The sequence below is a fragment of the Sinohyriopsis cumingii genome, chromosome 15 (assembly GCF_028554795.1).
Source record: "Sinohyriopsis cumingii isolate HCF-2022 chromosome 15, ASM2855479v2, whole genome shotgun sequence".
In the NCBI taxonomy this organism is placed as follows: Eukaryota; Metazoa; Mollusca; class Bivalvia; order Unionida; family Unionidae; genus Sinohyriopsis; species Sinohyriopsis cumingii.
Window position 1 is genome coordinate 114,194,189 of NC_142975.1, and position 24,905 is coordinate 114,219,093.

The 24,905-nt window shown below is 37.2% G+C and overlaps 1 protein-coding gene across 3 annotated transcripts in view; it reads left to right on the forward strand.

The window, feature by feature from the left end:
* Positions 1-24,905, forward strand: part of LOC149782522 (hemocyte protein-glutamine gamma-glutamyltransferase-like) — a 227,220-nt gene that overhangs the window by 198,727 nt on the left and 3,588 nt on the right. For 2 of the 3 annotated variants that reach the window (XM_089933950.1, XM_089933952.1), the window contains exons 5-12: positions 2,017-2,135; positions 6,292-6,399; positions 7,006-7,183; positions 9,962-10,097; positions 14,928-15,031; positions 15,477-15,719; positions 18,500-18,775; positions 21,275-21,435. In XM_089933950.1, the coding sequence (XP_089790076.1) occupies positions 2,017-2,135; positions 6,292-6,399; positions 7,006-7,183; positions 9,962-10,097; positions 14,928-15,031; positions 15,477-15,719; positions 18,500-18,775; positions 21,275-21,435 (1,325 nt within the window). The remainder of the gene's footprint in view (positions 1-2,016; positions 2,136-6,291; positions 6,400-7,005; positions 7,184-9,961; positions 10,098-14,927; positions 15,032-15,476; positions 15,720-18,499; positions 18,776-21,274; positions 21,436-24,905) is intronic. The other variant, XM_089933951.1, reaches the window with a different exon arrangement.

A 24,905-nucleotide genomic window follows, 5' to 3' on the forward strand; every position in this document is an offset into this window, starting at 1 on the left:
AAAGCTTCTTATGGTGTCTAGATGGTCATAAATGAAAATGGTAACTATCTGACAGCCATTATGGCGACAATGGAGGTCATCTTTAAATGAGGTTATATTACATGTCCATAGTTGACGGGTCATATTGATGTAATGTTTTAACCAAAAGACGACTTATTATATCTAGTTGGCCCTGAATGAAAATGGTGCCTCGCAGACATTCAATATGGCTGCCACAATGAACATGTTTAAAATCTTGTCCCTAATTATCCTGTATTACAACAAAAAGACTCGCATTCACATCCTTTACCTCAAACAATAAATATCAGCAACGCCAACATTAAATTCACACAATCAGTACGAAACCTAGGTGTTACTCTGGACAGTATTCTCAAATTGCACCAACATGTCATGAACATATGCAAGGCTGCGTTTCTTGAGCTGAGACGCATCAGCTGAATTCGCAAATATCTTTCAGTTGATGCCACTAAAATACTTGTATGTTCATTAGTACTTTCAAGACTGGACTATTGTAACTCAGTTATGTCTGGTTCATCTCAATATCTGCTCCAGAAACTTCAAAAAGTTCAAAACACAGCTGCTCGGATCATACTTAGAGTACCACGATCAGAGCACACCTCCCCGCTGCTCTGTACCCTACACTGGATATCCATTCGATCCAGAGTCAAACACAAAATTTGTTCTCTGTGCTACGTTTCACTGTCGGACTCTATTCCAACATACCTATCCGACCTCACCCATGTGTACACATAAGCAAGATACTTACTCTCCTCTTCTGACAATCGTATACTCATTATTCCCACTATGAAAACAAAGTCATGGATAGCGTTCTTTGCATACCAGGGCCCAGCAACGTGGAATGAATTGCCCACTTAATTTAGACACAAAGACACAGTGATCACATTCAAGAGGGCTCTCAAAACTCACTTATTTCAACTGCAACAACAAACTTAAAGAGCTAATAATGTTTCCTACCTTAAATATTCTCAGCATGTTTTTTTTTTAATTTTTCTTCTAATTTCATGGTGTTTGTTTTTGTAATCATGTCATCATGTTTTTATATCTTACAGGTGTTGTCTAATGTTGTAAAGCGCTAAGAGCTTCTAAAGAATAGGCGCTATACAAAGTCCTCATTGTTATTATTATTATTAATGGTCACGTTTGCGTGAGGTTTTGTTGTTTTCAAAAAGCATTCTAATGGTGTGTCCTGGAGGAAGATTGTGCCGATGATAAAATCAATATGGCTGCCACGTCCTCATTATTTTCAGTAGTCAATAGTTAAACGAAGAAACAGTTTTGTCTTGAATTCTCCTTGAAGCGTCAGTCCCTATGGGGGATTTTGTTTATAAAGCCTAATTTCAGAAAAGCAACGTAAAATTGAAATACTAGTACATCATAGGGGATAAGATATTATAGAGGGTCTGGAAGAAAAGGAATTTCTACTGTTGGAAAATTCTGGAAACTTCCTAAAACATATGACTGCTATTCTAATAGGTTAATATGTGTGATGTGATTTTGATTTTTAACGTAACTTTAACAGTTTTTCAGTCATATCGCTACGATGTCTGCAATGTGACAGTTTATAGTGATGTCTAGCACTGGGGCATCATGCCGCAGACATATAGCACGATGTCCCACCCAGTCACATTATCCTGACACCAGGCCGACCAGTCCTAACACTATCCTCTTAATGCTGAGTACCAAGCGAGGCAGCTGTTAGTACCATTTTTGTAAGTCTTTGGTATGACTCAGTCGGGGATCGAACCCACGACCTTCCACATCCGATGCGGACGCTCTAACCACTAGGCCACCGGAGCGGTGCAATAGGTGAATAATAAGTCGCACATATTTTAATAAATAATCTTCTAATGAAGTGAAATGGGAACACAGCAAATCCTATTTTATTTAATCAGTCGTACGTTTTTAACCAAATCAATATTCGAAACGATCTTATCGTGTGTATGTCATAGAGCCAATACAGAATTTATTTTATCAATTTCGTCTTCGGTCTTATAGAGGACCCAGTGTATTTGGAAGAGGAAACACAAAGACAGGAGTATGTGCTAAAAGAGACTGGCAGAATATGGCTTGGAACTGTGGGGAAATTCTGTGTGAGACCTTGGAACTTTGGTCAGGTGAGTTAAATTGGTTTCAGTTCTTAAAATCGAGTGCGTGTGACTTCACATAAAATGTATGAGTAATTCATGTCCCTATAGCCTTCGCCCAATATCGAATATTATTAATCGAATGTAATAATAACAAAATGAATAAATAAATAAATAAATAAATAAATAAATAAATAAACAAATAAATAGCAAACAGGAATAACTGTGCCCACATAAGAATACAAAACTTCCACTGACACAATGAAAACATTTGGCCCAGGCCTTTAACATGTGGTTCGAGTACAGGTAACTGTAAAATACAGCAGTCGTGGGTACAATTCCTGACGAATGCATAATCATTCACAAATCCTTATTACAAAAATATAGTTATAAAATTGCGACAATGTCAGCAGCAAACAACAGTAATATTAACAAGAAGAGGTACGTCCGTTAATTATTATTGACCTTTCCTTTGATTAGACTTTAAGGTTATCCTTCAACGTATTGAACCAATCACATGTTAGTGCATTATAGTTTAGTCCCATGACCAATGAATTGATTTATATTGTAGTCCCACGAACAACGAGTTGGATTATATTGTAGTCCTGAATAATGAATTGCATTATATTCTAGTCCCATGATTAATGAATTGATTTTTATTGTAATCCCATGAATAATGAATTGCATTATATTGTAGTCCAGAATAATGAATTGCATTATATTCTAGTCCCATGATAAATGAATTGATTTATATTGTAATCCCATGAACAACGAGTTGCATTATATTGTAGTCTCATGACTAATTAATTGCATGATATTGACATCCAAGATATATCAGTTTTTGACATATAATATTTAAAAACCTATGCTCCAAAATACATCATTACTTGACACATAATATTTAAAAAGCTATGGTCCAGCTTGGTACATCATTACTTGACACATAATATCTAAAAAGCTATGGTCCAAAATACATCATTACTTGACATATAATATTTAACAACCTATGGTCCAGCTTGATACATCATTACTTGACACATAATATTTCAAAAGCTATGGTCCGAAATACATCATTACTTGACATATAATATTTCAAAACCTATGGTCCAACTTGATATATCATTACTTGAGACATAATATTTAAAAAGGTATGGTCCAAAATACATCATTACTTGAGACATAATATTTAAAAAGGTATGGTCCAAAATACATCATTACTTGACACATAATATTTAAAAAGATATGGTCCAAAATACAATATTACTTGACACATAATATTTAAAAAGATATGGTCCAAAATACAATATTACTTGACACATAAGATTTAAAAAGATATGGTCCAAAATACATCATTACTTGACACATAATATTTAAAAAGATATGGTCCAAAATACAATATTACTTGACACATAATATTTAAAAAGATATGGTCCAAAATACAATATTACTTGACACATAATATTTAAAAAGGTATGGTCCAAAATACATCATTACTTGACACATAATATTTAAAAAGATATGGTCCAAAATACAATATTACTTGACACATAATATTTAAAAAGATATGGTCCAAAATACAATATTACTTGACACATAATATTTAAAAAGATATGGTCCAAAATACAATATTACTTGACACATGATATTTAAAAAGCTATGGTCCAAAATACATCATTACTTGACATATAATATTTGAAAACCTAAGGTCCAGCTTGATACATCATTACTTGACATACAATATTTAAAAACCTATGGTCCAACTTGATACATCATTACTTGACACATAATATTTAAAAAGGTATGGTCCAAAATACATCATTACATGACACATAATATTTAAAAAGATATGGTCCAAAATACATCATTACTTGACACATAATATTAAAAAAGGTATGGTCCAAAATACATCATTACTTGACATAATATTTAAAAACCTGAGGTCCAACTTGATACATCATTACTTGACACATCATATTTAAAAAGGTATGGTCCAAAATACATCATTACTTGACACATAATATTTAAAAAGATATGGTCCAAAATACATCATTACGTGACACACAATATTAAAAAAGTATGGTCTAAAATACATCATTACTTGACACATAATATTTAAAAAGCTATGGTCCAAAATACATCATTACTTGACATATAATATTTAAAAACCTATGGTCCAACTTGATACATCATTACTTGACATAATATTTACAAACCTATGGTCCAAAATGTATTATTATTTAACATATAATATTTGAAAAGCTATTGTCCAAGATTCATCATTACTTGACACATAATATTTAAAAAGCTATTGTCCAAGATTCATCATTACTTGACATATAATATTTAAAAAGCTATGGTCCAAAATGCATTATTATTTGACATATAATATTTAAAAAGCTATGGTCCAAGATTCATCATTACTTGACACATAATATTTAAAAAGCTATTGTCCAAGATTCATCATTACTTGACACATAATATTTAAAAAGCTATGGTCCAAAATGCATTATTATTTGACATATAATATTTAAAAAGATATGGCCCAAGATTCATCATTACTTGACACATAATATTTAAAAATCTATGGTCCAAGATTCATCATTACTTGACACATAATATTTAAAAAGCTATGGTCCAAGATGCATTATTATTTGACATAATATTAAAAAACTATGGTCCAAGATACATCAGTTTTTGACATATAATAATTAAAAAGCTATGGTCCATGATACATCATTACTTGACACATAATATTTAAAAAGCTATGGTCCAAAATGCATTATTATTTGACATAATATTAAAAAGCTATGGTCCAAGATACATCAAGTTTTGACATATAATATTTAAAAGCTATGGTCCATGATACATCATTATTTGACTACAGTCAACATTTCCAAATGAAAGTAATATTCTGCACTACTTTTCAGAATGTTGATAAAAGCAACAACAGGGATAAATGATCAAGCTAGATATATGCCATATCAAAGGAAAGTAAAAGTAACTTGAAAGATGTAGCGATTTGCTAACAGATACTGCAATACTCTGAGTTGATAAAATTGTAAATCAATCTTTAAGTGCGTTGACGCAGAAATGAGAGTATACCATCAAACAAAAGCGTGATTTCCATGCATCAACGACCTAAAGATATTTTCGATTACAAAATCTGAGAACACTTCAGCTTAAAACTCGCCGTGAAGCCTTGTTTGCTGTGGGTACAAACGCTGATTGTGCTGTACATTTACCTTTTCTTGTGAACTGTATTATCCGACGATAAGACGAACATCTAAGTATTACTAAAGATTTTCCGGAAAAATGTGCAGCATGCTGTACCGGACTAACACAGATGCTGGTTCAGTCTGCTAGGATTACTTATACGACCATACAGTTTTGGGTCCGATTGCAAAGCAACAGTGCCTTATATATCAATGTCATTTGTTCTGAGCCATTTGATTGCTTCCTCTTGTTTCAGATATTAGATTGCTTGTAGACACATAAGTTGGTATGAAGATGGTTCATGTGGAATACTACACGCTTCATTGAAAATAAGTAACATTTGCATTGAGCTAAGTTAAAAAATGTTTGGCTTCCAAAGGTCGGAATGTTGACAAATTTCGACGCGAGATCAATTTTTTTTATTGCTAAAGATCAATTAATTCTATTTAGTTTTCACAATATTTTTAGTATTCTTTAAATTATGCCTCACCAAATGCGCTGTATTTTGCTTCGGTGTTATTACCTGACTGTCGTTTTCTACCATATCTGTGCGGAGTTGCCGGTACTACGAACGTATTACCTGTGTTACTGGTTATATAGGGCATATATCTGTTTCGTCTCTCGTGGTTGGATTTTAGTTTCGGTGAATTCAAATGCCCGAATCATTTTGTTTAAAAAATCGATTTAGTTCTATTTACTTTGTGAATTTTTGTTTGTTTGGTCAATTCCTAAGCTGTTAACGTTTTACAAATGTCGTTCAATAACGAATGGCTGTATATTACAACTAAATGCACGTATTTTATCATTTTTTTTATATTGAAATATTTCGATCGTATTGCTCTTACGTGTTTTCTACGGAAAGGCAAAAGACAGCTGTATATGCATTTTCTACATAAGAAAAGATTAGTTAGATTTTCAGTCAACTACAGTTTGTATAGCTGTTAAACGATCAATGTTTTCTTTACCCACCCAGTTTGATGACATTTGCCTTATCGCAGCCTTAGCCATCTTGGAAAAATCTGAACTCGGTGACCAGGCTCGCGGCAACCCTATCTATGTTGTTAGACAGATGTCAAAAGTGGTGAGTAGGATATAAATAAAATACGAAAGTGAACTAAAACTAGACACTAATTTTAAAAGTGAAACTAGTGAAACTAGATTATTGCATACTCTGAAATTAATATATGTATATAACATTAAAGCAATAAATCGGTAAGAATTTGCTTGTAAGCAATACCATATCTACACTGTCCAAAACTAATACAGTGTATAATGTAAATTCGAGGATTTTATAAACTTTGCTATGAAGATTGTTTAAAATTGTTTTAGTATGCGTTATCTTTGTTCAGCGAGACGATTTACATCTCATATTCGGCTCTGACATTTCTGAGATTATGTGCGAACCTTTTGATGGTGGTAAACCTGAATATTTGGGAGGGTACTTTAACACGGCTTTCTCAAATGAAACAGCTCTCGTAGAAATACTTGTAATGTAATTATCGTATAGTATGTGATTGTGACAGTACATCTTAAAAGTTGACATTGTTCATATACCTGCCTACGTATTTTCATCATAAAACATCGATATACTGGTGACTGTACGAACATCGATATAGTTGTGACTATTAACATCGATATAGTTGAGACTGTATGAACATCGATATAGTTGTGACTGTATGATTCGCAGATCAATAACAATGAGAGGGATGGAGGAGTCTTGGTAGGAAACTGGTCTGGTAAATACGATGATGGTGTCGCACCATACGCCTGGAACGGCAGTTCCGCCATTTTGGAGGAATTTTACAAGAAGAGAAAAGGAGTGAAGTATGGACAGTGCTGGACGTTTGCGGCGGTTGCTACGACCGGTATGGAAATTGTTATTGGAGATATTTTGATTCTTTTCCGTCTTTCAAAAAATGACTTATGGTTAGATTTTTCTTTTTTTAATGCACTATTGTATGCTTCATCACGTGTTTATTAGTACAAACAACCGGTAGCACACTAAGGGTAAATAGCGCCCGGGACGGGGTTTTGGCGCTTCAAAACCTCTGACGCCCGGGGCAATCGCCCCGTTCCCCCACCCGTCAGTATGCTACTGCACACAACAAGGCGCACCCTTTAACATATTCGTATTCTTGTAAACTTTAAGCTTTTGATCTTTCTATCATGTAATGAAACCGCAGTGATCATTGTGACTGACGTGCCTGATTTATGTAAGCAGTGGGTTGCGAGTTCCTATCCTGCCTAGAACAGTCAAGGTCGGATGCCATTGTATGCCTCTTTGCAAATCTCTTTAATTGTCTACGCACTAAATAGTCTTTGTGTGCTGTTGCTCCATGAACACCAAGGAACTGACTTTTTGTGTTTTTTGCTGACGTTTGTTCCGGGTTACTTAGTCTTTTTTGTCAGTCACTTGGTGGCTTTGTTGGTTTGGATGCTCGCTTGTACGACAAGTATTCCAGAGCTATCTTAAAAAAATAAACTGGGTACAAATGATGACGTTACTTTAGATATTTATTCAAAATAACTGACTTTAAAAATACTTCAGAAATTCATAATATGGTAATTGTGAGTTTGATTATCAAAAGTTTTGAAACGAAATGTATGATATATGACTTCTGTAAGCTTGGAGAAACACTTTGGCAGAGGAACCGGTCGGCCTTAACATTAACGTATAGGATTCCGGATTCGTGCATTATAACGATTCTTTTTCACTACAATTTCACAGAACTGTAAACGAACAGAATTAATCTAACCTATCTGGCATCAGAGAGAACTCGCGAAATTAATACCATGGGAGGCTGGGATTAAATTAAAGAAGTTTCATTTCATAAATAGAGCAGATACGAAAATTGATGTATACATGCAGACAGATTGATGGAAATCAGATAATGGCTACGCTTGACATTGGAATGCGAAGATTCAAACATCGTTCTTGCCTAGATATCTTCCAATTGTCGTCTGAAAATACTTAGTCATGCCTAGATATTTGTATTGAGTCTCGTGAAATAGTCCAGTCTTGTCTATATATTTTTCAACATAGTTGTGTGAAGTACTATAAGTCAAAAATACCGCATATGGTTGTGCATAGCACTCAACCTTGTGAGGCCAGTGTAGACCCTAATCTGCTGTCGCATAAAGCGCCAACAAACCAGGGTCGAGGCCGTTTGTTCCAGCTATGGTTTCAAGCAAACATCGAAGACAGGGATCTGCAGTAGGATTATGCAGCTGACATTGGTTCACTCTTAAGTTGTTACGATTTGTAAACAGGTAAAGATAGAACACATTGAATGGTATGAGATGGACTCTTGCCCATACCATCTGGATAACCTCCGCGATGTTTAGGAGAAAGACATATTGCTCCATTTGCCTCGACATGGTAAAACCTCTCGTGTTGGTGGGCATTTACACACCCATTAATCGATCAATTTCATGTGAAAGTCTTAGTTTCATGACCAAAAGTCCATGACTATTTGGTAACCACTTTCCTGTTCTTTCGGTTCCACGTAACATGAACCAAGGTCCGAAGTTAAAGATGGAAGTAATCCATCAAGCTAACCCATCAACAATTCCATATTTCACAATCATAAATCACGCAAAATTTAAAACCCTATGTCCTTGCCTAAATATTTGTTTTCTGTATACACCGATCGATGGATGGACGGACGGACGGACGGATAGATGGATGGATGAATGGATGGACGAAAGTTATCTATCTTTTCATCTGATGTATACCAACGTTTCTTTTCGAGTACTATATTTTGCAGATCTGCTACAACCAAATATCGCGACTGTTTGATTCCCCCTCCAAAACTCATTCTCTCGCAAATTTAGGCAGACGAAACAGCATCCGAATCAAAGATGGGTTAATGTGTCCGTCTAAGAGTTTGTGTGTGTGTGTTCGTGTGAGTATGTGATAAATACCTGTAATTATTTTATTTTCAAATGACGTTGATGTTATGGCTATTTGCGGGGGGTGGGGGTGGAGGGATTGCTTGAATTTGATGCTCTGTGCTAGATATCATGCATGATGTTGGCATTCAAGTGGAGTTTTACTCGTGTTCTTTCTTGTCAGCGAGGTATAATTAGAAGGCATTTCATTTAAATAACCACAGATTTCCATCAATGATGTTTCTATTCGAATAAGCAGAGATTTCATCACTGATCATGATATTCGACACACGAGATAAGAGAGCAATGCTTGCACATGTTTTGCTTCATAATTAATTTCTATTGGTTTCTTTTATTTTACTTAATAAACTCCTATTCCTATTTACATTAAAATAAACTTGCTCATGGCTATGAGCATTGCCACCAATGAAGCTGCTGACCAATTGTGTCCCATGCAAAGAGTTGTTGACCAATTGTGTCCCATGCAAAGAGTTGTTAATCGATTGTGTATCATGCAAAGAGTTGAAGAAAATTAAAACTTTCAGTGGAACTGTGAGTCAGATACGTGATATTTTAATGAATTAACAATTAATATAACTAAATAATATAGATAAAATATATTGCGCAAATTTAATCAATTAAGTACTTCATTTATTCATAGAATAAACAATTGCCACTCTGTTCAGTGTATAGTTTATTAATTAAACTTCGAATGGATTTGTTGATTATGTAATGACTTCTCTGATCGTTAGTGTTCCGAAGCCTTGGAATACCAACACGATGTGTCACAAGCTTCAAGGCCGCTCACGATAGTGATTACAGCTCACCTATGGATGCTTACTGGACTCTCGATGGCAAACCCAGGAAGTCTTCAGACGATGCAATTTGGTAAGTGCGTCTTACATATGTGAAAAATACACAAACCTACACGAGTCGGTGCAAGACCGAGTTTGATATGGTACATAAATACGTTAAGGCCGTCTGGCTGAGACCTATTATTACGCCATATTAACGGTCTTGAATAAATACGTTTGCAATAATACAATTAAAGCCATGAACACCGACAAATTAAGCAGTAAAAGTGTCAATCGATAATCTAGAGCATTCGCAAACTCAGTTTCATGACAAATATGACTAGTCTCAATGATAAAATTGGACAGTTATTGAATATGATGAATGACCCATAATATCGCGTTATCGTCCTTGGGGAAGACAAAAAGAAAGTAGGTCGATTGCGATACAGTCAGGCACTGGTGACTGTAGTAATTGGTTTCAGTATGTATCATCAAGGCTGCGCCATCAGCGGATATGCAGACATCTGTAATATTGTGTAAAGAAAAGTCTGTACATTATTCATTTGTAAATGTTATACATTTTTACATAATTTACTGTTAGGAACGTTTGGGGACTTAGATTCACTTACGGATTTAATAAGGATATTCAATACCATTTCAAAATTGGATTATAGTTTTATTGATTTTAATGATAATTTAAACACATTATTGGTTATAACATTGCGAGGAAATGGGAGACAAGTAGTTTTCCCAAGGACCCACCGTATCAACCGACTCTAACTGGCTTCGGTGCGTATTGAATCCGCGACCCTTGGATTACGAATCCTTCCGTGGCTCCCTAGAATTGCGAGAGATGTGTAAGACAAAACAAAACTGAAATGTGTTATTTCTTGATTAAGCAGTACAATTATTTTGTTTGTTGGAGAAATTTTACAAGCCCGAAGTTTTATCATGTGTATTTATTTTCTTTGTTTAGGACGGTGCTCATATATTTCTTGAAACGTTAAGAAAATTCTTATTAAACAACACGACTTTAAAAATTATTGATGCAAATGCAGTAGTAAAATTTTAAAGGCATACTAATTATGTGAATGGAAAGATATCCCAATACATTGAACATTCCAGATGTGTATTCGTGTGTGTGTGTGTGATTTAGATTTTTAAAGTGGCTTTAACAAGTTTTCAGTCATATCGCTACGATGTCTACAGTGTGATAGTTTATAGTGATGTCTAGCACTGGGGCATCATGCCGCAGACATGTAGCATGATGTCCCACCCAGTCACATTACCCTGACACCAGGCCGACCAGTCCTAACTCTAACCTCTTAAAGCTGAGCGCCAAGCGAGGCAGCTGTTTGTACCATTTTTGCTAGTCTTTGGTATGGTTCGTACCCGCTACGTCCCGGATCCGAGGCTAAATATCGACCATTTTCTGTACTAAGCGGTGGGGTAAAATGTTTGAAAAAATATCTGGCATAAGGATCTTATTTATAAACTAGGAATTGTGGAATCGGCGGTTGATTATTAGAGTGGTTTAAATCTGTTTCTAATTGGTCTCGGAAAGGTCTTATAAAAGGCTGCTTATCAGACCAAAAATGTGTCTGATTTCATGTGCAGCAAGGCACAGCTCCGGTGGCCTAGTGGTTAGAGCGTCCGCCTCGGATGCAGGATGTCGCGGGTTCGAACCCCGGCCAAAGACTTACAAAAATTGTACTAACAACTGCCTCGCTTGGCGCTCAGCATTAAGAGGTTAGTGTTAGGACTGGTCGGGCTGGTGTCAGGATAATGTGACTGGGTGGGACATCGTACAACATGTCTGCGGCATGATGCCCCAGTGCTAGACATCACTATAAATTGTCACACTGCAATATTATACATGTTATATTCTTAAAATGGTTCATAAGTTTATATAGATTTTTGCATTTATCTGTACAAATTCTTTAATTACTTACTCTACTCGGAGTATCTAAGTAATTATAGATTACAATGTTTGTGCTGTTGGATATTATGAGAGAGATTGAAGTACACCGGGGCGAGCCCCACTGCTAGAAGTATTATTAGTAATATTTGTACTATTATTAGAATACTTACAACCAATATTCTTATTAATGTTAACGTCATTAATACGCATGATAACGTGACGTGATTTTGCATATTGTTTCGTTATTGGATCCAGTGTGGGCTTAACAGGACATACTTTAATTGCAGGCTGTGTGGTCCGTTTTAGACTCAGATCAGCACCAAAAACACTTTCTGAGATGTTAACAATGTTCCTAAGTCTGCGACAGACCCTCTGAATATGCAAAAACACGTGATAATGTTTACCGTTACCATTTGCACCCATATTTAAACACAGAGGTAAAAGCCCACCAGTGTGTGACGTTATAATCTTTACCGTTACCATTTGTACCCATATTTGAACACAGAGGTAAAAGCCTACCAGTGTGTGACGTTATAATGTTTACCGTTACCATTTGCACCCATATTTAAACAGAGGTAAAAGCCTACCAGTGTGTGACGTTATAATGTTTACCGTTACCATTTGCACCCATATTTAAACAGAGGTAAAATTCTACCAGTGTGTGACGTTATAATATTTACCGTTACCATTTGCACCCATATTTAAACAGAGGTAAAAGCCTACCAGTGTGACGTTATAATGTTTACCGTTACCATCTGCACCCATATTTAAACAGGGGTAAAAGCCTACCAGTGAGTGACGTTATAATGTTTACCGTTACCATTTGCACCCATATTTAAACACTGAGGTAAAAGCCTACCAGTGTGTGACGTGATAATGTTTACCGTTACCATTTGTACCCATATTTAAACAGAGGTAAAAGCCTACCATTGTGTGACGTTATAATATTTATCATTACATCTTACAATCTTATTTAAACAGAGGTAAAAAAAGACCTAGCAATTTGTCATGTTATACTGTTTATCATTACGTTTAATACCCATATTTAAACACAGAGCTAAAAACCTAGCAAATTCTGACGTTATAATATTTACCATTACGTATTACACCCATCTTTAAACACAGAGATAAAAGCATAGCAAATGACAATAGCATAGCCATTTTGGTTGACTTTAAATAATTTATAAGACATTAAATTACTATATTCAGAGTTGAATAAAACGCGCGCGTGTGTGTGTGTGTGTGTGTGTGTGTGTGTGTGTGTTACAAATATACTAAACAAAACATTTATAACAATAGAGCAATTAGGACAACTGAAGAAAAAAAAATAACTTGCTAACCACTTTTTATTATAATAATATATGTGAATAATATACATTCTGGTATGCATTATTGTTGATAATAACTGTAACCGATTGCTTTTTCATGCATAGTAGTATTTATTCTGAACGCATATGCAATACTGAACAATTCAACTCTCTATCTTGATAAAACGTGATGCATGTAACTTTACCATTAGCATGTTCCAGATTCAACTCTCTATCTTAATAAAACGTGATGCATGTAACTTTACCATTAGCATGTTCCAGATTCAACTATCTATCTTGATAAAACGTGATGCATGTAACTTTACCATTAGCATGTTCCAGTTCTTTATTCTGATATTAGGAGATATTTTTCCTCAGCTTAATTGCAACACTGTTGTTACACTATCCAGCATCACCTACGAAATATGCTGGTTTAAGTCACGTGCTGGCGATGACACATGCAATATACTAAGTATTCAGAGTTAGATAAGGACATTCTTTACCATAGAAAAATGATACTTAAAACTGAGACAATGAGGAAACACCTATAAACAATACTTAAGACTGAGAATGGGGAAATGCATATACATAATACGTAAGACTGAGACAAAGGTGAAATACCTATAAATAATACCTAAGACTGAGACAATGGTGAAATAGCTATAAATAATACTTAAGTCTGTGAAGATGGGGAAGTGCCTATAAATAATATTTAAGACTGAAACAATGAGGACACACATATAAAATACTTAAGACTGAGACAATTGGGAAATTCCCCTTATATCAACTCCCAGCACTACGTGTGTCAGCAATCAACGCACAGCACTGCATGCGTCAACAATCAACTCACAGCATACATGTGTCAAAAATCAATGCACAACATTACATGCGTCGGCGATCAACTCACAACACTACCTGCGTCAGCGATCAACTCACAACACTGCATGCGTGCGTCAACAATCAACTCACATCACTACATACGTCAAGTGGGGTCCCGAGTGGCCGAGTGGTGTAAAGCGCTCTCCGTTACGGATCACTGTCATCTCACCTCTACGTGGGTTAGTGTCTCGGATTCGGCTAATGTGGGTATGTGAGAAAACTTGCCAGTAGCTTCTCGTGGGTCGGTGGTTCTTTCCGGGATTTTCCCGGGTTCTTCCTCCACCATTAATACTGGCCGCCATCTATAACCTATCGTGTGCTGAAAAATGGCGTTAAACCCTACAACAACAACAACAACATACGTCAAGAATCCATCCACATCACTAGATGCGTTAACAAATCAAATCACAGCACTACATGTGTTAAGTCAACACACAGCACTACATGCAGGACAATCGATGCAAAGCACTACATGCCGAACAAGTTTGCGGCAATACTGGCTTTGAGCCTTGAATGTTGATAGTGTCTATGAGTGTGTCAGTTTTAAAAATTAAATAAAAAAAACTTGCTACCACTACCAGGCAAGAAACTGAAGGTTACCTATAAACTTAAATAATGCTTTTCTTTTTGTGACCCTGTATGCAATGTACCATTTCTCACTACGATAGCGGCTTACGATTTGTGCATACGCAGTGTGCTAACTGGAGAAAACAGTTTCCTACACCTGACACAGAATTTGTCACACATTACCTGGTCAATTAAGTAGTTATATTTATTCCTTACAGATAACAAATATTTAATTTTTTTTTAATTTTAGGGATTTTCATGTATGGAATGAATCATGGTTTCGAAGGCCGGACCTACCACCAGGCTACGACGGATGGCAGGCTTTCGATGTTACACCACAAGAATGTTTAGAAGGTGGTATACCTAAATTCAGTATCAGACATAATTGTATCTTGCACTTCTACTTTGATTTACACAAGCTGCTAGACCTTTCCTAGGCTGAATTCCTAGACTGGGTTTTTAACACCATTCGAGTAGACCCGTGCAGATATAACCATAGGTCTGTCTGTCGGATCAATATGTCATGTGAATGACCAGTCGGTATTCATTCAGAACTCAGTTAATCTCTAAACAAAGAGTGAAAGTGATACAATTCACTTAATCTTTATTGAATAATACAACCATTCCTTGACATGAAAATGTTTGTATTGCATTTGCTTGTGCATCAATGAACACACACACACACACAGCAATATATCCGGAAACGGTATTCAATGTAAGTCCAATGGTTTCTTTATCCCAGTACAAGTAGCTGCCTTTATATATTGCTTTAAAAACTGGTATTTTGTGAATGTTTCAGGAGTCTTCACGTGTGGCCCCTGTTCAGTGAAGGGTATCCGTCAGGGGGAACTCTATTATGGCTTTGATGCAAAGTTCTTATTTGCTGAAGTCAATGGAGACCGTGTCCATTGGATCGTGGATTCAGATGGAAATATGACTCCTGTCGCAAAGGAGTCTGGGATAATGGGCCGCTGCATCAGCACAAAGGCTGTCAGCACAATCTCAAGAGAGGATTTAACTAATGCATACAAATTCAGTGAGGGTAAAAATTTACTTACAACATTTTATCAAATAATAGTAGAAAATAGTTCTCCCAAAAATTTACCGATATAATTGTTATTTTCGTTGCTTTCATCATCATTATAAACAACTGCAACAGCAACTTCAGACATTAATTATGACGTAAATTATGTTAGACTGCAGACTTTTGATCTTAAAGATGTAATTGAATGTTTTGCTGTACTTTCTGCTTAAGTTCCATGGATTTGACAGATAATATAATCGTAAAATGTTGTTACCTGTAATTTGTAAACATCAAAGGGCAATACGATTGTTGCGCAAATTCAAAGAGTTTCATTTTGCTTTCTGCTTTTCTATTATAAAATTATATCGGTGACAACACCTTTTTGAGCTGATGTACTTTCGGTAGGATAAAATAGTGGATGCTCAGATAATTAACATTTAATTGTTCTTTCTCTTTATTTGTTTTTTTTTGGGGGGGGGGGCAGAGGGGAAGAGTTCGTTATCTATATAAGACACTTTGTATTCACTTCGTCTTGTCTTGGCATCCGTCCGTCTACGGGAGAGGGGCCCCGAGTGGCCGAGTGATCTAAAGCGCTCTTCGTTACGGATCACTGCCATCTCGCCTCTGTCTGCGGCGGTTCGAGTCTAAGATTCAGCCAATGTGGGTATGTGAGAAAGCTTGCCAGTAGCTTCTCGTGGGTCGGTGGTTCTTTCCGGGGTTTTCTCTGGTTCTTCCTCCACCATTAATACTGGCCGCCATGTATAGCCTATCATGTGCTGCAAAATGGCGTTAAACCCCACAACAACAACAACAAAAATCTACGGAAGACGATGGCGTAGCTCCAAAGTAAGCTTTTGTTTATCCTTCTTTCTAGCTCTCTTTTCAGCTTGTTTTATTTTTCTCTCTTCCTCTGCGTTTTGAACTCGGTGCCTGACAGCTAGACGCCAGCTGGAACGGTTGTTTGCACAGCTCTCCCAGTCGTTGACATTGATGTTTGCCGTCTTCATATCCTTCTTGCAGACATCTTTGTAGCGCAGATATGGTCGTCCAGTTGGTCGTGCACCTTCTGCTAACTCCCCATATAACAGGTCCTTGGGAATGCGGCCTGGGTCCATTCTCTTGACATGGCCAAGCCAGCGAAGGCTCCTTTCGCTGAGAATGGAGAACATGCTGTTCATGTTGGCGCGTTCTAGAACCTCTGTGTTGGGTACTTTGTCCTGCCACTGGATGTGCAGAATGCGCCTCAGACATCTCAGGTGGAAGCTGTTGAGTTTCCTCTCGTGTCTTGCATAGGTGGTCCATGTTTCGCTGCTGTAGAGAAGTGAGCTGAGCACGCAGGCTTGGTAGACACGCAGTTTGGTCTTCTCTGTGAGGTTGGGGTTGTTCCAGACCCTCTGGTTGTTAAGTCTGGTCATCACTGCTGCTGCCTTGGCAATCCTGCCGTTCACCTCATAATCAATGGAGAGTGAGCTGGAGATGTTAGACCCGAGGTATGTGAAGTTCTCGACAACTTCCAAGTTGTACCCATCGATGGTGACAGAGGGAGGGGAGTCTGCGTCCTGCGCCATGACGTTCGTTTTCTTCAAACTGATGGTCAGTCCAAATTCCTTACAAGCATGGGAGAGGCGGCATACCAGCTGCTGAAGTCCATCTTCCGTGTGTGATGTCAAGGCTGCATCGTCGGCGAAGAGCAATTCACGGATGAGTACCTCTGTGACTTTAGTCTTAGCACGGAGACGGGCAATGTTGAACAGCTTGCCGTCAGCCCTGGTATGGATGTACACTCCCTCGCTGCAGTCCTTGAATGCGTACTGGAGAAGAATGGAGAAGAGGATGGCAAAGAGCGTCGGTGCAAGGACACAGCCTTGTTTGACTCCGCTGATGACTGGGAATGCTTCAGATGTTGCGCCATTGAAGCACACTGTGATGTGCATGTTCTCGTGGAACGACATGATGACAGCAAGCAGACGTGGGGGGCAGCCGATCTTCTGCAAGAGTCTGAAGAGTCCACTCCGACTAACCAGGTCAAACGCCTTCGTCAGGTCTATGAATGCAATGTAGAGGGGCATCTGCTGCTCGCGACACTTCTCCTGCAGCTGACGTAGTGAGAAGATCGTGTCTACAGTTGACCTGCCGGTTCGAAATCCACACTGGGACTCTGGGTAGACGCGGGAGGCTAGGATCTGCAAGCGCGCCAAGGCAACACGGGCGAAAGCCTTTCCGACGATGGTGAGGAGGGAGATGCCCCGATAGTTGTTGCAGTCGCTACGGTCTCCTTTGTTTTTATACAAAGTGACGATGTTGGCGTCACGCATGTCCTGTGGGATGTATCCCTGTTCCCAGAAAAGGCAGAGGAGTATGTGTAGGGGCTTGAGCAGTGCTGGTTTTCCGCTCTTGAGGACTTCAGGCGGAATGCCGTCGCTTCCAGGAGCCTTCCCACAGGCAAGGCAATCGATGGCTTTTCCGAGCTCTTCCAGGGTGGGCTGTGTGTCTAGCTCCTCCATGACAGGCAGGTCTGGAATGGCGTCCAGGGCAGTTCTAGTGACATTGTTTTGGGTTGCATATAGCTCGACATAGTGCTCAATCCATCGCTGCAGTTGTTTCCCCTGGTCTGTGATGACTTCGCCCGTCTTGGACTTGAGGGGGGCGGTCTTGTAGCTGGGTGGGGGTGGCCTGTCTCCTTCACTTATTCACTTCACAGAGGAGCGAAGATAAAATTAATATTTATTTTGCAATAAAACTGATGCAACCTTTTTTCTTCTTCACTGTCTTTTCCTCTTGCTCTCGTCTGTTTAAAGGCTCTAAAGATGAAAATGACACCATCGCCAAGGCCGAACAGTTTTGTTCTAGACGTTCCTTGGACATCGAACCTACTAGAGAAGACGTAACCTTTACGTTCAGCGGGGACGCTACGAGGGTCGGCGATTTCACTGCAACTTTAGACATGGAAAACACAAGCGACATCCAGAGAGTTGTAAACGTATACATGTGTGCTACGTCTTGCCGATATACGGGTATACCAGTGAATGAAATCAAAGATACAAGCACGACTAGCATTCTGGAGCCGTACTCTAGTAAGTACATAGAAAAGAAGACAAATAATTCGTACTGGAAATGTAAAATAAGTTCATATGTTTTTGTTTACCATTCTGGTGATATTACAAAAACGTTGTATTATGTGTATCTGTTGTTGCAATATTATCGCTTTATCTCCGCAATTAGCTACATCATCATCTAAACAAAAGCTGAAAGATCATTTACATTTTTTTGAAATAAAAATGTCTCTGCCACAGTTTCATATGTAACCGAATCAAATCAATAATAAAAAAGTAAATAATAGTTGACTCAAAACACCACCATATATATTCCCTAGCTTACAGACAAATTATTCCCTTGAGTGCTCACTTGACTTTACACATGACTGCAAGTTAAGAGTATATTGAATTTAAAATGGTTAACAATTTCCCTAGTAGACCTTCTGAGGCAAGACAATTCCACAAGTTAACGTACTCTATCATGTCAAAGCTACATAAAAACAATGAAGCAGGTCTTCTTGTATGATATGTATTTCTGTATCACGTACTATAGAGTGAATATGCTATCAGTAACGGAATATCCACGCTGAACCTAGTTATTGCTTGGTTAAAATTGAAATTATTCTTAGCAAATTTGTATAACCGTGCTTAAAATAGAGGTAAAGATTTTACACATAACATTAATCAATACATACCCTTACAATTATTAGGATCCTCTAAAGAGCATTTTTTTGAGTGGTCATCTTATCCCTTTCTTCTCATAAACTTGGAATGATACCTGTAATAAAAGCTTTGTTAAAAAGTACTACTACCCGTGGTGTGATAAGCGGCATAGTAAGCTTGGAAAATAATGTTCCGTCTGGACTGCAAGTCTTTCAAGATTGTATCTGATTAAACTGTGTGCAACTTCCTTTTCAAACTTTGATTCACGTAGTAGATAAAAAATCTGCATGATGTATATCTTAAAGTGGTTCCTCCGCGACACTATCATAAACTTTTTCTGAATATAGTCGGTTCTTACAATAATAATGCCACTCTCGGCCAGATATACGACATGATCTAAGCGTTTTCCAAACTTATGTTTGATCTCGCAGAAAGAAGAAAGCTCCTCTGTTTCTGTTGCTATGTGTCTTCATTTGCTTTTCAAACCAACCTGAATTTATTTTTTCCACTCTTAAACAATACGTCATTGACTTGAGACTTAATTACTCTAAATCTGTGTAACGATTTATCTTTGTCACTTTTGCTATTTTACATTCAGTGTCCCGCCAACGAGGTTGTGATGATCTCTTTTTTGAAAATTCTAGTCGAAATTATAAAAAAATATGCAGCCGTATAAAACAAATTTAATAATACACTTGAGAACTCGTTGAAATGTTTGGTTAATCAAGGCACATATATCTGAACGCACATGTAGGAAGCTCTGACGAAAATTTGACAAAAACAGTTCATTAAACTTATCTTTAAAATATATGCTAACTATGTAGAAAAAGTTAATCTCTATATAAACATTGCTGTACACTCAATATGTAAGGAAAACTTAATGTTCATTTTATTGGGAAATGTACAAAACTTTCGTCTTTTTCTTCACCATGAAAATATGTTTTAAATATTCAAGTCCTGAAGAAACAACCATGTAGTCTACAATGATTGCACTTTCTTTAGCTATACATGTACAATTGCCATCAAAATCATCGTGCAAACTGGCATTGAAAACATGTGTTCCAAATGTATAACACCTTTATACAAAGGATTTACCTAAATTCTTATACTCTCAAAATATTAGCTTTTTCTTGGTAGTGAAAACGAATCACTTTCATACAGTACATCACCAAAAACAAATCCTAAGCTATCATTAGGGATAAAGTCGAAGAAATTCTTAATTCGTACATTAAAATCACCAGCTAAAAATAGTAGCGCATCTGATAAAGTGAGCTTACTCTCGCTAAATATGACACGAACACTTAAAACTTTGGTCCTATACATGAGGTCATTCTGGAAAACTGTATATTCAGCAAAGAGTTAAATCTTTAATAATAAGAAAAACGTTATATTCAAAAGCATATAATCACACAAGTATCGAATTCAGACAATGTCTCACGACCCCAGCTTTCAGTAACTTGTCTTTAGAAAAATAGACACGACTGATGTTTCTACCCCTTACTGAACTCCTTGCTTCCGTACTAGCAAAATGTTTCTGTCCATTCAAAAAGTTATCAAATTCATGCGTACTACTCCCACATAAACCCACGATGTCGAATTTAAACAAAACTGAAGAAAACTACATGACTGTTTATATTTTGAAAGACCTTCAAAGTTCCATATAAAATATAATGTTTAATGGACTTGGTGCATCAGTGGTTACCTAGTCAAGACCTCAGCTGACGTACTATGAATTTTATAATAAATTATTTCACTTCTAATATATTATATTGTCAGAAAGAAGGTACATGCATTTGTACAGAATTATTTATTACACTGCTATCATGATAAATTTTCCATTGCATTGAACTTGATAATTTTAATCTTTATTTTCAGAGGATACGGTCAGTATAACAGCAAAATGTGCGGACTTCATTAACAGCATTGATGCAGAGAGTCACGTGAACATCTACGCCATGGCAACCGTGAAGGAAACGGGACAGAGGTTTGTTAAGCACGAAGCATTGTGGGTTGAAAAGCCGCACCTGGAACTTAAGGTAGGTATCAGGAAGCATGAGTAACTCATTTCCGGTGAATAGTTTTCATCAAAAAGTAATAATTAGATAACATAAAGTGAATGAAGTAGAAGACATAATTTATCTACATAGTTTCGTCTGCCAAAAGAGTTTCCCTTATCAAGTAGCATAGAAACGCCTGTCATAAATGTTTTGACGACAATTAATTCACATATGTTGTTATATAACACTGGACAACAAATTTTTACAAAAGTCATGTTACTGAAATAAAATTAGTCAATTCTTATCAATTTTTATGTGCTGAACACGAATATGATAGTCAAATTGCAAAATTGGCTCTAGTTTTTTTGTAATCTGCAAGAAATTAATGTTTACATAACGAAATGCATTCCAATAGTAAAAGGTCAACTGTAATAGCCTACCTATAAAAAATCAAGTCATTGACTACATCTTAGATTTCTTCGCCTGTCTCTTGTACAGCTGTTCGGGAGCATCTCTGAGGAGTGTCCAGCAGTAGTCAGCCAGCATTGTAGTGGACCATTTTCCCTGGTATCTTTGTTCCATTGTTGCGATATCTTGATGAAAACGTTCGCCGTGTTCATCACTAACAATACCACAGTTGCTAGGAAAGAAATCCAAATGGGAATGAAGGAAGTGAATCTTTAGAGACATATTGCAGCCAAGTTTCTTATACTTCATCAACATGTCTTCTACTAGTTCCTTATAGTTTTCTGCCCTAACATTTCCGAGGAAGTTTGTAGAAACTAGGCGAAAAGCATTCCATGCTTGTTTCGCGTCACCTTCCAGCAAGTTGTTGAACCGGTCATCTTTGAAAAGCTCTCGAATCTGAGGACCCACAAAAACTCCCTCTTTAATCTTTGCTTCGCTGAGTCGAGGGAATTTTTCATGCAGGTATCGGAATGCTGGCAAAGTCCGGTCAATGGCTTTCACGAAGTTCTTCATCAAACCTAGTTTGATGTGAAGGGGTGGTAGCAAGATTTTCTGAGCCTCAACCAGAGCTGGGTGTTGGATATTCTTCTCTCCAATGGCTACATTCTGCCTGTGAGTCCATTCCTTCCTCATGTAGTGCATTTCCCTTGCTCGGCTATCCCACTCGCATAAGAAACACATGTATTTTGTATATCCTTGCTGCAGTCCCATTAAAAGGGCAACTACCTTCAAATCACCACAGAGGTGCCAGCTGTACTTGTTATACTCAATGGAATTCAGTAGCTGCCTTAAGTTATCGTATGTCTCTTTCATGTGGACAGCATACGCTACTGGAATAGATGGAAGAATGTTTCCATTGTGCAAAAGCACAGCCTTGAGACTCAGTTTCGAAGAGTCCACAAATAGTCTCCATTCTTGTGGGTCATGAGTGATTTTTAAAGCATTCATGAGGCCCTCAATATCGGAACAGAATATCAGATTACTTTCCTTTCTGAAGAAAGGCTCCAATTGCTGGTGGCGCTTTCGATATGCAGTAATTGTGACATCTTCTTCTAGAAGATTCCATTGTTGGAGTCTTGATCCTAGCAATTCTGCCTTGTTCTTTGATAAGTCCAAATCACGAATCAGGTCATTTAGTTCTTCCTGTGTTATTCTGTGTGGGGTTGATGATGCACCACAGTGAAAATCTGGATCACTGCATGCTGATGGACCAGGAGAAGAACAGGTCGACTCACCTTTGTCTTCGTCAGATGAATCAAGAGAATATTCTGCTGGAGGTTCTGGAATAGGAAGTCCCTCACCATGTGGAACTGGTCTCAATGCAGACGGAATGTTTGGGTAGACTATTCTCGACTTCTTTCGCTTCGTTATTCCGCCGGAAAGAGGAGGAACCAAGCAGAAGTAACAGTCATTTAGGTGGTTGCTTGGCTCTTTCCACACCATTGGGACTGCAAACGGCATTGATGACCTTTTGCAATTCAACCACTGTGAAAGCTGTGTTGTACATGTAGCACAGCATATATGCGGAGCCCAAGGCTTGTCTTGGTCACCAACCTTGCATCCGAAGTAAAGATGATATGCCTTCTTCACTTGAGAATTGATACTTTTCTTCTGGTTGGCAAATGTCACTTCCCCACAAATATAGCAAAAATTGTCCGCGGTATTAACACACTTTCGAGGCATTACTGTTCTTTATTGTACGTAAATGGATAAAATAATAAGTTTTATGTAACAGTAGCTTGAACTGTCTCGCACAACGTCTAAAATATTTTAAATGCTGAACCTATCTGATTGGGCTTTATATAGTACACTGCTTACGTCAGCTTCAGCAGCCGCCTGGCATTAGTATAATAGGCCTACACATGTATAGTACACTGCTGACGTCAACTTACTTCAGCAGCCGCATGGCATTAGTATTGCATTGCATCAGAAAATGATGCAATCAACTGTGGATGATGTGAGCATGATGGTATTATGCAATGTTACATCATTATTCCGGATGTTGCTGCAGTCCTACTGGAGAAATTTACACAGTGAAACATAGAAAATGAGGTATATGAATATCTTCAAAACGAGAGCCAATACAAATTTTTCACGGTTATATTCGTGTTCGGCGCACCAAAATACTACAGATTAGGGCCTTTTCAAGTCAGTAATGATTTCACTGTTGACCAGTGTAATTAGAGGTCTCGTGAACGTTTGCAAAGTTGTTTCCTTCCAGCGTTTGACTGGCTGTCTAAAGCAAGCAAGCCCTCCCCCAAACCAATAAAAAAAAAAAAAAAAAAAAAAAAAAAAACGACATGTAAATAGCTGACATTGTACGGCTTTGGGAGTCCCGTAGGGTAACCCCAAGACACTAAGGCCCCTGGAACATCTTCCGGTATCCAACTGGCTAGTCCGATGTTGTTTTAACTTACATTATGTTTTCAGTCTGCTCCCATTTTAATTTCATATTCTCGTTATTTTTCGATGTTTCTCCTATTCATATTTTGTCTGGTACTACTTAGATTTTTATATCTGAGTATGGGCTACAATATATCTGCAGTCAACTACTGGTTGATATTCTAGTGACAATAAATGGGTAATACATTTGTATTTTTGTACACAAAACTGTTGATTCGCATAAACAATTAATTCGGGAAGTTTGTTAAATAGGTGTATTTCGCATAATTTTTTTTTAATTAGGCTTAGTTCACATATGCAAATATGCACACGGTTGAATTTTTATTAATTAGTCTTATTTTATATATATGCGGATATGCACACACGGTTAAAATGTTTTTAATTAGGCTTATTTTACATATACGCAGATATACACATATGGTTAAAATGTTTTACATGATTAAAGCCATGCTGAAAATATGTTTCTCCTTTTCTAGCTATGCTAGTGTTACGCGTTTAGGCTAGTGTTACGCGTTTAGGCTCGAATAAACAGTAACACAAAAAAGAGTAAAAACAATATGCTTTCAAAAATATAATAATTTATTTCCCTGGAATTTTTTTTGTTAAAATGAAAAAATATGAACTTAAGGTTTTAAGAA